Here is a 17,691-nt window from a genome sequence, read left to right on the forward strand (position 1 = left end):
AAAATGGAGAGTATTATTTAAAGACTGAATAAATGAACACGTCTGCAGCCAGGAATTATGACAGAGTTCATGTTCATCTAAATGGAATGTTGTGCACATCTTTATATCTACTGTAGCTGGTATATTTAAGCATATTCATGTTAATACAGTGAAGCAAATATAGCATGTGAATATAGTCAAGCAAATCTAGTGCACATACACCAGTCATGTGTGGAGGTAAAGCATTAATCCCAAGCTAACACTACTACTATAGTCCAAGAGCATGGTATGATAAGATGTGATTGCAGAGATTTGATCAGGTTTCAAAATGTATTGGATTCAAAATGAGAGAATGTGAAGATATTTTCATGCACACTAATAATCCAACCAATAAGAAACATTTAACTAGGCAGAAATATACAGTCTACTTAAAATGAATCAGGTGAATGCTGAAAAATGTAGTTATAAGTTTATCGATGTCTGGCCAAATCATATAGACCCATCAGTCATATCATCATCATCATCATCATCTCATAATAATAACAGCAATAATAATAATAATAATAATAATAATAATAATAATAATAATTATTATTATTATTATTATTATTATTTAATTATCCATTATTTAATTATTTAATTCTTAACTCTTACTTCTCATAACAACAATTATTATTATTATTATTATTATTATTATTATTATTATTATTATTATTATTATTATTATTATTATTTTACAGATGACTAGTGCATGCGTTAAGCAAATTATACACAAAATCACTAAAAAAATTTTTGTCAGATATCTAGGCAGCATTTAAAACCATGTGTGCTTGTCATATAGGCTTGTTTGTATTCAGTTCATATCTTTACAGCTGAAGTGTTGTTATTTGCTAATGGAGTGTACATGTTATTACTTCCCGGCTGTCTAGATACAAATGCTAGAAGGCATCCCTTTAAGCTGTGTTTGCTTTTTTGGGTAAATCAATAACACCAAATCAGTCTGCTTATTAAAACATGACATGCTGAAATGTTGGACTCCTATAACAGTTTTTCAGACTCTCAGTATCTTAGTTTTTCTCTTTGTGTGGGTGGAATTTTTTCCATTAATTTTGTTCTCTGGACTGTTGCCCTGATTCAGAGGTGGCAGTTTAAACCTAAGCTACCCTAAGGGCCTTATCATCGTCTCTCACACTGCACTCTTCCTCAGGAAGCCTGTTCAGACCTCCCTTTATCTCACTTTCTCTCTTGCACTCCTCCCTCTCTCCCTGTGCCTCTATCACAGCTGGACACTGCACATCTTTTCTCTCACACATTAATTCCATGCATTCCTTCCCTCTTTCCCTCCTCCTGGGTTATGTTTCGTGATTGTTTTCACCTCATATCATGCTAGTCAAATTAGAATTACCGTTTATATTCCATTCTCTTAATTATTCATGACACTTGCCCACCTTTCAGTTAGTTACTTTCAGGTCTTGATTTAGCAAAGGTTTGCATGTGTTTAATCATGTGCAAACCTGAAAACACCATGAACACAGCCTACAGATTCCTGCATAACTTTATTTTTTTAAGGACGAAATTACCACATTCTTATCTGTGTGTTTGCCTTAGTGAATATTCAGTTTGTGGCAAAAGAACAACTAGCACATACAAACGTCTTATTTACATATTGTTTTGTCTTCCTACTTTGCATGTTACATGGTTCCCGTACTTCTTCACCCTCAACATGTCCATATGAGTGCACCTGCTACTTGTTCTTTTGATCATGCAGAGTCGTTTTTATTTGGCATGGAAGTAAATCAGGGCCTTAATGTTCTATTAGTTAGCTGTCAAGTTATTTTTATTTCATCTATTGATGACTGGCTCTACTTTTTGTTCACTGCATTTGTTCATTCGTCTTCCGTAGCAGCCTTATCCTGGTCCCAAAGTATAAAGAAGCAATCCATTGGAAAATCCACGTGTCAAACCGTGTGAGAAAATAACATGATACCTACATGTGAAAACTTACATGATGTTACATGAAAAAATTTACATGATATTTTACACACGGATGTACAAAAACCATATGCTTTTCTCCAAACAATACACCTCATTTACATTTTGCATTCACAGCATTTAGCAGATGCCCTTATACAGTCTCTATCAAAAGCACACCCTTACACAAATAAGCTAGAGTCTGAAAATTCTAGCTCTTATTTTATTATTTAATTGAATTTAATTTTATCTTTAGCATGGGGAACGGTTTTAATTGGTGCAGGTGATTCTGTGTATCAGCTGCCTTAGTAGCTACAACCTTGTGTCATTGTACAGCATTTTATCTGAAAAGCAGCCATGGTAGTCATCATATTCAAGATACTCCATGCTTCATACTTCATCACATGCCAGTAACATTTAGCTCACTATGAATTTTTGTTAAGTTTGTTGCCTCACTTGAGGAAAACAGATGCAGCTATTTCACAGGTGCTGAACATGACTAGACTACTGTTCACTGAGTAAAACAGGGGATTAATGTTAGTAAGACCCAAAATATGAATGTGAGCTCTGGTACAAGCAATTTGCTTATATATACAGTAAGTGTACACACACACTCCATGGTCTTAGCAACAGTCAACTATGTTTGTTGAAACTTTTATAGAGTTGAATTATAGGAGTATTTACATTGAGCAGGATAAGGCAGCTTTGTGAATAGGAGAAATGGACAGCGATGCTAGCTGGTTTCAAATTACATTTACATTTATTTACATTTATTCATTTAGTAGAAACTTTTATCCAAAGCGACTTACAAATGAGGAAATACAAGCAAACATATATCAAGCAGAGAACAATACAAGTAATGCTACCGTGCAAGATTTATAATTGAGTTCTAGAGAAGCAAAGTGTGCAGAGTAGAGGTGTAAGAGCCAGAGTAAGTTTTATTTATTTATTTATTTATTTATTTATTTATTTATTTAAATAATATGGGGGTTGGCATTTTAGGGGTTAGTAAAGTGCTCACGGAAAAGGTGGGTCAACTGTTTTTTGAAAATAGTGACAGATTCTGTGGTCTGGATTGAGGTTGGAAGTTCATTCCACCGCTGAAGAACAGTTAGGTTGAAGGTTCTGGAAAGGGACCTTGAGCCACGTTGAGAAGGCACTACTGAGCGACGGTTGTTAACCGATCGCAGATTGCGTGAGGGAATGTAAGCCTTAAGGAGAGTGTTAAACAATTATGTGTTTAAAAAATCTTAAAAAAAAAAAAAAAAAAAAAATTAATAATGTAATCACTATACTGCTGCAATTTACCAAAATGATGATTTTTTTTATTCATTAATGAAGAACATGCTGTATGTTTTAACAGTTTATAGTTACATATAATGTTGTGGAACATCCATAAGACACGTTTGTTTCTGTTATCAGTTACATTAGGGCAGCGCTAGACAGTTGCCCTATCAGCCTTTCTTTTTTCTCTCAAAGTTAATAACAAAAAATGCAGTTTGTCATGCTACCAAGAAACCACAAAGCACAAATCTTATGTCCTGAAGACTTTCCAGTGAAGGAAAACTTAAAGTTACAGCTTTGCCACTGACTCACAATGGAGACTCCTTACAAAAAGGCTAAATAAATGTCCTCACGTAATGTCACCATATAAAAAAATGACAGACTTATCCATTAGTAATCCATTTATTTTAAAATGTGCGCCATACAAATCTCTACGTAAGTTTCTACTGTAGGAATGATAACATATTGTTAAAATGATTCAATACCTTCTGACCAATGAGATTTGAGAATTCGACAGTGCTGTTGTAGAAATTGAATGAAAAGTACATTTTCAATAGTGTATTGCCTTCTGAATACACACAGAATTATGTTAATGGTCAAATTCTGTATCAACATTCATAGTATTTCAACTCGGCTTACGTTCTCACGTTAAATTAATGTGTAAAACTGTGAAAGAGGCTACAGGCAACTGCATATATGGAGTATTTTGATTACTCTAGTGCAGTGGTTCTCAGCACGGGAGGGCGTGGAGAGATGGGCACCAACACAGACCGGGCATCATTTAGGTACTCGGTGTATTTTACTGCTTTTCAAATAGAATGTGTATAAATGAAAAACCCTGCATTCCCTCTTCTTCTGTATTTTCTTTTTGCTGGAGAAAGGTGGAGCTTAGCCTGCTTTTTATCTAGCTGTCAGTGCAGACCAGTATAGCCAACATAGTGACTTTCCAGACCCCATTTAGCGACTTTTTTGAAAAAGAAAAGAAAAGCGTCTAGCGACAAATCTAGCGACTTTTTGGACAAACCTTAGCAACTTTCCAAATGTTTCCAAATGTGGCTCAGTTGGTAGAGCGGGTTGTCCACTAATTGTAGGGTTGGCGGTTTGCTTCCCGGCCCATATGACTCCACATGCCGAAGTGTCCTTGGGCAAGACACTGAACCCCAAGTTGCTCCCGATGGCAAGTTAGCACCTTGCATGGCAGCTCTGCTACCATTGGTGTGTGAGTGTGTGTGTGAATGGGTGAATGAGACACAGTGTAAAGCGCTTTGGATAAAAGCGCTATATAAGTGCAGACCATTTACCATTTAGAATAGATAATCATTATACCTGGTCTCCTCCGATATGGGGAATGGGGGGCACGTGCCACATGATAGGGGAAGCTGGGCGGGGGGGCTTTAGTTACAAAAGATTGAGAACCTCTGCTCTAGTGTCTCTACGTTAGACCTCTTAACAATATAAACTCCCTTTGAATACACTGTGAAATGAACACTAGTTAGCCTACCATTTGAAACATTAAGCATGAATTAACATATACAGTACGGTGGAACATTAACAAGCCTAGTGCTGGTGTTGTGATGAAATATGACCTTATTAGTGGAAAAAATATGCATTGCTGTTTTAGCCCCGAACCTTTTATATGTAAACAGAAAACAGTGCTATATTTCTCATATCTGATAACAACATCTGATTGCTCATGCAAGAAGAAGCGACAGAAGTCACACAAAACAGAGAAAGAAAAACTGAAAGATATGTGATAACTGTGCAGGCTTTCTCTATATATAGATGTGAAAGGTTTTCATGGCCAATACACCAGGTTTCGCGAATCACGTATTCCTTAGAAAAATAACTCCAGTGTGCAGTCCATTTAGCATATTTTTACCTTGAAATTTATGACATTGCAAATGCTAGAATATTTTTTTCTCCTCGACATTTCAGTCTCTTTTGCTTGGGGTATCTTTTCATGCACTGGTTTTGTGCAGGTCTCTCGACTATTTGCACTGTTTCCCAGTTTAGAATGAACAAATGAAATGGCGGGGTCTCTGTTCCAGTTTTGGAGGAAATGATATGTACAATATAACGTGCCACTGTAAACACAGACGGATGATAAAGATCTGGTTGTAAAGATAGCAGCAGAAGCAGACGGCATACATGGAGCTCTATATAGCATGCACAGGAAATGTGGAGAATTTATATCAGGGAGTGTAACTGAAATAACACACAGGGCTGCATAGTTCATAAATGTGGATGTGTAATGTTTGTGCTATGTGAAGTCATGGGCTTTCACATGCACTGGATTTTGGCCTATTTTCTGAACAGTGCTAAGCTAGATAACCCATGTGCTTTCTCTTATGCTCTTCTCTCTTCCGCTTAGACTCTTAAGAAAACAAGCAGTCCTGCTGTTTTGTGTGTATGTATGCATGTGTGTGTGTTCATGTGTGGAGGTGCATTTCTTTAATAAAAGTAAGTGTCACTAGGGGGGAAGAGGTAGAATTTGTAGGTAGCATTCTCCCAATATAGCTGAGCCAGCCAGACAGCACAGACAAGAGGAATGAAAATGGACCTTCATTAGTCAAACCAATCCTCTGGTGCAAAATGCAGTGCGTGCAAAAGGAGTTCACAAAAAGCTCCCCCAGGATATAGTATGCATTACGTTTGTGATCAATCCCTAAGAACCGTCGTGATTCATAAATTCACTGATGAGAACTTGAGGAGTTGTGTATGTCTCAGCCGCTCTGCACTCACCACCAATCCTTCAATCCTGTCCTGTAAGAGCACAGCACTGACACTGGCCTATGACTCACTCAGCTGCACTGTGAAATATAACCACAGCAAAGCCATCGCAAGTCTGGGTTCGGCAAATCTCTCCACTGCTTGTCTGAATTTAATAACAGGATGAAGGCACCTACAAATGGAAAAGCAAAGCGTGGCTCTGAAGCAAAGCTCCTGATAAAGTTGGCCGGTTTGACCATGCCATGGCCGAGGAGCCTTATATACTGCACTACAGAATGTATACATGTATACTGGAAAAGCGAATTGGCATTAAACTGTGGAGTGTTTAATAGATCCAATGCATGGTTTTAGTGGTTTTTGAGTTTCACTGTGTGAGCAATTGTTAATGCCAAAATGTTGACGAGAGTAACGAAGGAGGTTCATTGTATGTTTAGCAGCAAACTTATTATAAATGGCTATTATTGATTTGTTTGTTTGTTTAATTGATGGATTGTTTGCATTATATGTTAAATGTACAGATTTTTACATATCTTTTACACTACTTTATATTTAGTTAGTTGGTTGGTTAGTTAGTTAATTAGATGGTTGGTTAGTTAGAGGACCAGTAGTTGTCCACTGATAATAATGTTATGTCTTTTTTCATTGTTATGTTGATGTAGTTTGACTAGTTGGTTGGTTGGTATATTAGTTAGCTAGCTAGTTACTTACTTACTTACTTACTTACTTAGTTAGTTCTTGTCCAGTAGTTACTGTCCACTATTAATAATGTGATGATGTCTTTTATAATCTGTTTTGTGATTGATGGATGTTTTTTTTGTTGTTTTTTTTGTTTTTGTTTACAGATTTTTTTTTTAAATATCTATTTTATACTTCTTTATGTCCTTCTATATCTTTATGTTCAGTACTTTGTGGCACAGTGATTTTCCCTATGGGTATTAATAAAGCTATAATATGTAAGTATACCAACCCGATCTCATCAGAAATGTTTATAAATTGGAATAATTTAGAACCTTACTTCTCTCTTAACATGTAAATGTTGGTAAAACACCTTTATATAAGCAAAACACAGAAATAAGAGTGAATATGATGTGAAATGCTATGATATGCAACGATAATATGTATGCGGCATTATAACTGACTATAAAATGAACAGCCTTTCTGTGCAAAGAAGACAGTGCAATATGATGAATATAAAATTGTTCACTGGAAAATTCAAACAAAAGAGATTTAATGATGTGGATTAATAACTTAGGTTATTGTACTGTATATGAATGCGACATGACAGTGTCCTAGTTTGAGAAGATAGTGTGGAGGCGTTGAAAAGGGTGTGTGTGTGTGTGTGTGTGTGTGAGAGAGAGAGAGAGAGAGAGAGAGAGAGATTGAGAGCGCGAGAGAAGTGGACCTATCATAGCATGGTTAATGATTGCCCCCCACCCAACACTAATGATTACAGTGTTGAGTTGTGGGAGTTCACTCACAGTTCAGTCATATTTACAAGGTCTAGTGCAGACAGAAACAGAGCAAGAGAGAATTTCAACTTTCTCTGGGTCACTGCATCTGAGGCAGCAGAACATGTGAGTTTAACTGACATAAAAACAGGGGAGGCGGTTGTCAGGGTGGGATTGCAATGCTGGAGTGAACATTCCAGAGAGTATGAGGCACTGTTTTCTTACTTTTCTGCCCAATACGGTGATTAATCTTGGTATTGTTATGTTTTTTTTTCAATCTGTGTGTTGTGATTATCAATCACCTGACTAGTGTAGCTCTCTCTCTCTCTCTTTCTCTCTCTCTCTCTCTCGTGACAATAAAACTCCACCGTCTCATCCCCCTTTCCTTCCTGTATTGTATTGTCAGGTTGAAGCTGGAAGCAAAACCAGTCTGGAGAGAAGAGGAAGTCGACTAAATATTTGGCAACACATGCCAGGTGAGAGATTTCCCATCTCTCGTCCTTACGCTCTCTCTCTCTGGTTTCCTTCCCAGCCCAGGTAAGCACTCTATGTGTGTATAAGTGTGTGACCATGTACCTCCTCCAGTGCTGCTCTTTCGTCCGTCCCCCCCCCCACATCTTCTGAATGGCTCTGTTGCTGCTGCAGTGCAGGAATAACAGAATAGCAGACAGGCTTTATCTCCAGGCACAGAGGCAGCCTGCAGACAACGTCGATTCAATTTGGCACCCAGCCAGCTCGTTTTGTATTTAGGTGTGGACATGTGTGTCTCTGTATCTTCTGTGTGCATATTTACTATGTGTTCTTTTGCAGTTAGTGTGCAGATATTAATTATTGTACTGTGTAGTGCTGCTTACTTTCAGGATCTTTGTTGAAGTGTAGTGGTTGTTACCATGCAGACTTTCACTCCCCTACTGAGCTGCTTCACCTCCCTTCAATGCATAACTAGCAGGAAGATAGTACTTCATAGTGGAATTTTCTTTTTATCAGAAAGGAAGTAGGATTTGGGGTTTTCCATAAATGAATTCTTTTTTTTTTGTTTTGTCTCTCCGTCCATTTCAATGATATGTAAGTCTTGAGTTTGGTTTTGCACAATGGATATCCATTTAATGTGTACTTGTTATCTATATAGAAATCTAGCAGTCTGTGTGTGTGTGTGTGTGTGTGTGTGTGTGTTTGTGTGTTTCACCTCTGATGTTCTATCTTGTTAATCTGAGATGTCACAGTGAAGCACCTGATACACACACACCCACACACACACCCACACACACACACACACACACACACACTGTCACTCACTACCTCAAGATCTTGACTCCCCCTCAACCATCACACCCCCACACACACACACCGCTGTCACCCTTCCTGTCATCACCCTTCATCTCTCCATTCCCTGTTCTGTTTTTCCCCCTGTCTTCCTGTCTTGAAAATATATAGCTCTGACTTCACACATTCAACTAGCCTTCTCTACTAATTAACCAGAGCTCGTTTCTCTGCATCTCCCTCTCTCTGCTCTGCTCTCCCCCTCCACTCTTCCCTTCATCTCTCAAATCCACAGAGAACTAATGGAAAGTGTTTTCTTGTTATTTTCTTTACCATCAATGCTCTGAGTAGCATTAGCTACAGGGCTGGAATAAATAATTTATAGCCAGTCGCCTCACACGTCTAATGAAAGCTTGCACACTCTGGATTCAGTGTCTTCTTTTCCCGTTCTGTCTAGTATAGCTGAATGATGTTCCTTTAGCTGTGTGTGTGTGTGTGTGTGTGTGTGTGTGTGTGTGTGTGTGTGTGTGTGTGTGCATGTGTCTGTATGTGCTCCATATACACATATCCATATACGCTATATTTCTTATGTGTGACATCTGTCCAGTGTTTTAATATACAAGCTTTGAATAATATTTTATAAACAATATAAAATGGTGGTCCTCTCCTTTTTTTCAAGGCTCCTCTAATCTCTAAAGAACAGATGTACTGTGTTCGTCTCCCTCCTCCAGATGTCTACACTATGGACTAGTTAGATCTGGAACCTGCCATCAAGAAAAACACAACTAGTGAGTAAACATTTCTGTTTATTGTCAATGTTAGATGTGCAAGTAGATGTAGAGAGAGAAAGAGAGAAAGAAGGGGAGAGAAAATCAGTGAAAGAGAGAAGCTACGTTTGATTATAAGAGTGTTTGAAGAGGTAGAAAAGATAAGCTACAAGACAAAATGACAAAAGCTTGTGATTATATATATATATATATATATATATATATATATATATATATATATATATATATATATATATATATTCAAGCAACAAGCCTAGGTATGATGAAATGTAGGGATGCCTCAATACCATTTTTAGGCGAAGTATGAGTAGGATTGCATGTTTTTTTGACATTTGTCAACACCAAATCTGATACTGATACTGACCAGGGGCGTTGGTTGGACTATTAAACATCCGGGGCTGAGCCCAGATTCTTCTCCATCAAAAAGCCTCTTAAAACATACTTCGAAATAGACTGTTTCCATGTATTTTTTTCCCCTTGCATGTGACGGCTGATTGCTTAAAAAATGGGAAAATTTGCCAAAAAGTTGGATTTATCATAAAGCTTACCTTGGGTGTTATCGCTGTTTTCAGGACCCATAAAATATACCAGACCCATAAAATATAAAACTTTTTGGCTATCTAACACGAGACTAGGCTAGTTTGGTGTCGCTAGCCAAGGGGAGGCACAACTAAGCTATCACTGTATGGGTTTAGCTGCTACAGTGGCATGCAAGTGTTTAAGCGGTCCTTATGCTCTGCTCATATCATGTTCATGTAATTTGGAACTCATACAGACATTTACACACCTTGTTTTCCTGCTCTGCATGAGAGGATCTTAGTGTTTCAGTTTCAGTCCCTTTACTGGTAAAAAAAAAAAAAAAGAAGAAAAGATGTATATTAATTTTCCCTTCACACCGACTGTGTGAGCTAGCATTTAGCAGAATTGATACCTGTCAGCCAATAAGACACGAGTATTTCAAGTTCAAGTTCAAGTTCAAGTGGCGTTATTGTCATTTCAACCATATACATATACAGCTGGTACAGTACTCAGTGAAACGAAACAACGTTCCTCCAGGACCGCGGTGCTACCTAAAACAACACGCTAACCACATGAGATGACACAGTGCACGTGCACGTGCAAACGTATGCTAACACCACAGGGCAGTACAATACTAAAAAGACAGGAAGTACTGTACTGTTCCACGTATTTTCCTGTAAATGGTGTCTTGTCTCTGTTCATTGAAGATAAAATACAACACTGAAGATACAAAATTACAACACTGCAGTCTTCTTTTACTGACATTCAGTTATGTAGTGACAAACCGCTCCTAGTGGAGAATTATTCGAGGTTAAAGAAAAAAATTTTCAGTGCAACAGCCCCGAATACCCAGGCCAGGTTACGCCCCTGATACTGACATGAGTAACCTATTTAGTATTAAACAATCAGAGGCGTCATAGAGCATTTTATTTAGCACTGTTTATATTAGGCTATGATGTGTTGCTATCAATGACCTCTTCATACTGAGTTTTAATGTTTAACATGTTATGGCTTTTAAACAGTAGCTGTAACAGGAAGGCCAAACTGAGCATTCAGAGCAGTGAGCACAAGGTGCCGTGAATTGCAACTTGACATGGGAGCACAGTGAAGACCCGAAGCAGGCATATCTCAGTGCTCAAAGTGCTCAGTGCTTGCAGAACTGAAGTGACTGCTGTCTTGTGTGACAGTTTCTCTGTACGCTCACTTCACTGCATTGATTCTAAAGGACCATCTGTACGCTCAGGTTTCCTGCCCTTGCAGTCTCTAGTAAGGATACTGTTTAAACGCTACAAGATGTTGTATCAGGTTAATTGTATTGTATTGTAGGAAGATGCTGTAGTCTTCTTGATATTTTTGCAAAGCACAGTTTGTTGTCTGCTTTGCTTTGCTTCCATCATAATCATAAAATACATACAGATACATCTACTTTGTGTCATCTGTTCACTGGTGGGACAGCGTACTCTAGGCTTATTGTATGTCACATAATGTCATGTGGTGTCAGATGCTGGTATCGGAGTATTTTTACGAGTACCTGTATGAGTAAATCAGCACAGAATCAGACTGATACCTATTCAGTCCGTATGGGATTTCATAGAGTTTTTTGTGATTGTTGCAGCCAAAAATGTTTGATTTTACTGCACTTTTTTTTTTTTTTTTACCAAAACTCTTTTGTACTTTATTTGTGGAAACTACTTGAATTGGCAAAATTGCAATTGCGTGAAATTGTTTTACACGGTCCTTTGTTGTGATGTTTGTTGGTAAATGAGACCTTTTAACTGTACTCATATTCAAAGCATGTGAATCGAAGAGGGCTTTGGCTGACTGAGCAGTGTGATGACGTCACATGATGCGTCTCGACCCAAATCTGCAGAAAATCTGCTGAAATTTTGAAAAATTGGACTCCCCTGTACATATTGCATGTTCAATTTGCTTGACTTTGCATTCATTTTTACGATCACAAAATTGCTAAATCCTGGAGGGACTGCCTAATATTAGTATAAATATCAATGCAGATCTTGAACTAAAATATGTTTCCTGTTTGCATGTACCTCAACCACAATTAAATTTATAACACTTTAAAATCTGGTTACCCCTGCAAGTGAAATAGCAGAAAACTGCATTTTAACTGTGATGCAGCTGCATCATGGACAATTTCAAACTGAGCTGATATCCTTTGATAATGTTCTTTCTTTCTAACTTGATCAAAGCCTGACATTCACTATATGAGAAAATCACACTTAACTAGAAAGATTTTAGACATCTCTGAACATGATCTTTGAAGAAAGATAGTGTAGGCAAGATTAAAGATAACATAACAAATTAGCAACATTTCCATTAGGGCTGCCCCCTTGTAGTCGACCAAACGTCAGTCGATGAGAAGACACTTGGTCGCCAAATTTTGATCGGTCGGTTGGTTGGGGAAAAAAAACTCCACAGGAAGTGGTGTAGTCACGCAGTCTGTGATCGTTAACACGGCTGGTCCATGTGGTAATTATGTTGGGCAGGAAATCCAAAGTGTGGGATCATTTCGAGAGGGTAAAGGATGTCCCCAAAAAGGTGAAATGCAAATTCTGCAGGCAAAAGTTCGCCTATCGTTGATCGACCTCAAACATGGCTTATCATTTGAAACATATAAGCAGTAGCCTAACATTAGCCGCTTTACATTGATGCTCGCTCTAACTTTAACGTTAACCGAGTAGGGAAGGGCGATATGGACTTAAAACTATATCAGAATATTTTCTGGTAATTATTGTGATGACGATATGAATATAGTACCATGCACTACTGTTTTTAGCTACAAATGATAGCTGTGATCCTGAGAGCCTCAGAAACACAAACGTTGATCTAAAAATAAAACTGATTTTCTGTAAGCAAACCAGTTCCAGATTGTAGAGGTAGCTCCTCGTTTAGCGATAAACTCCTCCTCAGCTTCACGTCCGCCTTCCGCCGTACTTGTTTTCACTCTGCACGTGAGCTGCGAACGGGTCTCAGACAGAAATACGTCCTCAACTAGGCTTTATCGTTATTATCGTGGGAAGACTTATTGTGAGGAGAATTTCTACCGGTATATCGCAAACCATAAGATATGGCCCATAACCTAGATAAATATGCTGTATTACTAGGCGGATTTCCAGGTGTTCATGCGGAGTGTGGAAGTTAAATTAGTATCGTGCTTACTGCATGACATTTTACTTAACGTGAATTTCTCTCTATAGGCGCATCCAGTATACTGTGGAGATGATGAGTCAGCATCGTCAACTTCATCTCTGCAGCCAACACTGACTCAGCAAACACTATCATAAGCGTGCGACTAGTCGAGTAATGGCTTAAATGAACGACTGCCGGTCGACTAGGAAAATCTTTGGTCGGGGCCAGCCCTAATTTCCATTTTGCTTTCGTAAAAATTGAGGTGCTGAAGTAAAAGGACTTGTTATTATACATAATGTTTTGGCTGTTTGCCAGAATTCAGCCACAGCAACAACAAATGGGTTTTTCAAGATCGCTACATATACATATAGGTAATAAATCATGATTGTGTAAATGATGATGGTAAAGATTAATAAATGGCACTTCAGTGTAGGGGTGTTAAATGTAAACAAACAAACAAGCAAACAAATAAAAAAAACCCTCAAAAACTGAGTCCTCAAGTTCTGTCTTTCTGAAAGGCTTACATTTGCAGCACTATGTTACAAGGTTTTACTTGCATTAGCACCTTTGAGAATTTCTGCAGAGGGACAAAGCAAAGAACTTTTGAAGATGTACAGACTGATATTAGCACTATGTATGTTTTTCTTGTAAAATGACATGATCGTTCAATAGGCCTAATTTGAAGTTGGATATTTTGCTACACAGCAAAAAATAATACAAGTAGTTTATGTTCGACATTCTTTGGAAATCAAGCATGCATGATTATTCAGAGCAGAGTCAGGGTCACAGGAAGGTAAACACTGATTGCAGGCGTTCGGGAGTTGCCGTTCATTGCTTCTGCAATGCTGAATGGATTTGTTTTTTCTCCATGATTTAGCAGAATGGATGAGTGGTCAGTGGTGCAGCTGCTGAGCTTGTAGACCGGCCTGCACGTGCATGTATTTTTGTGTGTGTGTGAGTGTGTTTTACATCTATATAATCACTAGAAGGAGAGGCAAATCAAATTCTTCTGTCTTTCACTTCCTCTGTTCCTCTATTCATTAGTTTAATTCAGTTTCATCTGTGCTGAATAACAAATGGCCTTTGTTATTGAGAATATTCAGTAGTTCATATGTGGGCCAGTGGGATACATGTTATCAACAGTATAATAAAGATACACAGGCTTCAGATGAGGTAGTAATTAGATTTCAGCTGATAAAGTAAAATTGCTTCCTTAGTGTGACATTGATAAAAGGCCATGCACAGGCCCCCATTAAGTTATTTCCTTTCCAGACGCACGCTCTCTCTCTCTATCTCTCTGTCTCTCTGTATCTAATTAAACAGCAAGTGCATTGGTGCTGGTAATTGACCGTGGGTGGAAGGTGGGGTCTAGGGTTCACTTTAGTCAGCAAGTACTTTTCAACTTCGGCTAATTAGGTCTCAAGGACATTTAGTGTATGTGTGTGGCATAGGTGACATCCCTGATCACTTTTCCTCTTGAAAGCCCCATGGGCAGATTTTTCTGTACATTTTAAGTGCTTGTTGCAGTGTTTAGGATTCTGGCAATGTAGATGTCAGCCAACTTTATAACCACACTACTTAAGAGTTTGCCTCCTACAAAATCATGATAATTCTAAAATGTTTATTCTAATTAGCGTTGCTGTTGTAAAGAGTGTTGCTGTCATATACGTTGTTTAAGAAAAACTCCACCCTGAAATACATTAAATATGTTTACAGTGAAGTATTGGTGATGTGCGTGCTGCTGTTTTGTTGGTTGATGTTGTAGTTTTGTTATTCCTGATAAGTTATTGATTGTCTATCTTGGTGACATCACAGGTGGATATTAGTATTGCAGTTACAGTGTTGTTTAATAGGATATAAACAATTCCAGTGATCCCAAACATAAGGAATACCACTTAGGATTTGCTATTAGATCATAAACAAACAAACAACAACAAGAGGAACTTCTTTGCTGACTCACCATTTTCCAGTGATGTTCAATGTCATAGTAAGGAGAAATCAAATGTAGGTATAGTGGAGACAACAGACACTGACACAAAGTTCCAGAAAGCTTTGGAACTAGTTAACTCAGCTAGTTAGCTATCTACAAGATGACAAGCATGATAGCACTGACAGCGTATTAGCATGAAAGTTGACGCTTTGGAAGGTGTTTGAGCAGAGTGTACAGATTAGGATGTAAGAGAGCTGGACAGACTGGCAGAGATGAAGTGAGGGATAAATCCCACTGGCAGCACTATCAGAGAGCAGTTGAACAGCATTGTGGGTAAATTAGGAAATAGGTACCCAAAGAAACAGACTAATTGAAGATTGTTTTTATGTATCGATATGCAAGTCAACCAGGGTGGATTTTTCCTTTAATAAGACATATTTTTCCATAAGACATATATTGTCTTAATGTTTAAATGCATTTCCACATTCCTTCCAAAAAGTATATTCAGCAAAAAAAGGAAACGTCCTCTTACATTCGACTGCTTTTATTTCCAGCAAATTTCTTAACATGTGTAAATATTTGTATTAACATAAAAAGATTCAACAACTGAGGCATAAACTGAACAAGTTTCACAGACATTTGACGAACAGAAATGGAGTAATAAGTCCCTGAAAAAAGAGGGGGTCAATATCAGAAGTAACAGTCAGTATCTGGTGTCTCCACCAGCTGCTTTAAGTACTACAGTGCATCTCATCCTCATGGACTGCAGCAGATTTGTCAGTTCTTTTTGTGAGATGTTACTCCACTCTTCCACCAAGGCATTTACAAGTTCTCAATCACATCTGGGGAGGGGTGTGGCAGTTTATTGCTCTGGACACATCTGCAGTCCTCATGCCTCCCTGCAGAAGGTCTATGGCATGTTCACGCAGGTGAGCAGGAACCCTAGGCATCTTTCTTCTGGTGTTTTTCAGAGTCAGTAGAAAGGTCTCTTTAGTATCCTAAGTTATTGTACCTGTGACCGTAATCACCTACCGCCTGTAAACTGTTCGTGTCTTAAGGACTGTTCCACAGGTGCATGTGCAATAATCCTTTATAGTTTATTGAACAAGCATGAAAAACATTGTTTAAACGCTTTCTATTAAAGATCTGTAAAGCTTATTTGGACTTCACAAGATTATCTTTAAAATACAGCTTCCTGACAAAGGGACGTTTCTTTTTTTTTTTTCTGAGAATATTTCCCTAGTCTTTATAATCTTAACAATTTGGGTGAAAGATATTCACGCTACCATTTTACGAATATCCTGGTGTTACGTTAGTTTTAGAGAACTATCCTTCCTGTTGCTTTATGATTTACAGCTGGGAGTTTAAATGCTCTGAATTCAATCAGCTTTTCCTTCAAGATGTTTGGTTGGAGTGCAAGAACATTATGTTGCCAGGTTGATTGATGACCTGCTCACCAGCTGCAGCACTGGCATCCTGTTGTAGTGCTTCTCTGGCACACAGGGAGATTTCTGAGAGTGTTTGGGCTCTCGGTTGAATTGTAGCATAAAACAGCGAACACATATTGTATTTCTTCTCCTTTATATTCCAACCTAAAGAGTAGACTCTGGGCTCCTCTTAATAACCGTTTGAGAGAAATCATTTGAAAGTTGCAATAGGTTATGCATGCAATGGAAGCAATAGGTTATAAATGGTAATGGGAAATGGTATGAATGGTAAAATTCAACAGTGATTTATATCTACACCAATGACTTTAGGTCAGGATCCACTTTTTAGAGTCATCACTGCTTTGTACATTTGATTAAAATCTCTTTCCCCAAAATGATCAAATCTTCTGGTCAAATTCCAAGCCTCTGGCCCAGACCACAAAGATCAAAATCAGTCCCATGTGCAGCATCGGGATGAATTCCATTTTTCATGAGCACAGACGGTAGTTATGTTTCACTAATATGCCCTCAGGATTTTCAGTGTTGTTACTCAACTGCAGCCTGCAGAAGAATTGATTTTCACTTCTTGATGGTTCATAATTTATGTTTCATTACACAAAATAATCACACCTTCAGGGTTCTACTGGATCTCCTAATACTGGACACATTAATAATTGCAAGGATAATACTTTTCATTGCAAATTGCCCAATATTAAATAACCATGAATACACCATACAAATACACCATTTCAAATGAACATGAATGTTATTTGATAATTAATCTCACTGAGAGTCATTGTGTTTTGTTTTTTATATACAAAAAATCTGAAAGGAACAACTGATAACTCAATTCTTTTCAACTAAATGCTGTTTTTTATTATTTAAGCATTTACACACAAATTTAGTAAAGCAGCAAATGACTCTGGAGATGTTTGATAGCCACATGTTTGTAATTTGTATGGTGAAGGACCTTTTTTTTTTTTTTTTTTTTTTTTTTTCCCACAGTCTGCTAACATTTAGAACAGAGAAAGAGAGGGAGAGTCGATGACACTGAAACACACAAATGATGGACAAGAAAAGTGGTAAGAATAACTGTTTTTTAAAGTATATTATAAATGTAATTACCTAATTAGAATTCATTCCTCACAGTTGACATTGACTTTCATCCAGAATGACATTCAGTTCACATTCATCCAGATCACAATCCA

At 37.8% G+C, this 17,691-nt stretch overlaps 1 protein-coding gene across 4 annotated transcripts in view; it reads left to right on the forward strand.

The window, feature by feature from the left end:
• kank4 (KN motif and ankyrin repeat domains 4) overlaps positions 1-17,691 on the forward strand; it is a 60,717-nt gene that overhangs the window by 23,322 nt on the left and 19,704 nt on the right. The window contains exons 1-4 of one of the 4 annotated variants that reach the window (XM_017480361.3): positions 6,867-7,538; positions 7,819-7,949; positions 9,352-9,460; positions 17,489-17,565. In XM_017480361.3, the coding sequence (XP_017335850.1) occupies positions 17,547-17,565 (19 nt within the window). In that variant the 5' untranslated portion in view covers positions 6,867-7,538; positions 7,819-7,949; positions 9,352-9,460; positions 17,489-17,546. Of the gene's footprint in view, positions 1-6,866; positions 7,539-7,818; positions 7,950-9,351; positions 9,461-17,488; positions 17,566-17,691 lie in introns of those variants that run through there. The other 3 variants (XM_047158433.2, XM_047158432.2, XM_047158434.2) reach the window with 3 other exon arrangements.

Source organism: Ictalurus punctatus, chromosome 11, assembly GCF_001660625.3.
Source record: "Ictalurus punctatus breed USDA103 chromosome 11, Coco_2.0, whole genome shotgun sequence".
Taxonomy (NCBI): Eukaryota; Metazoa; Chordata; class Actinopteri; order Siluriformes; family Ictaluridae; genus Ictalurus; species Ictalurus punctatus.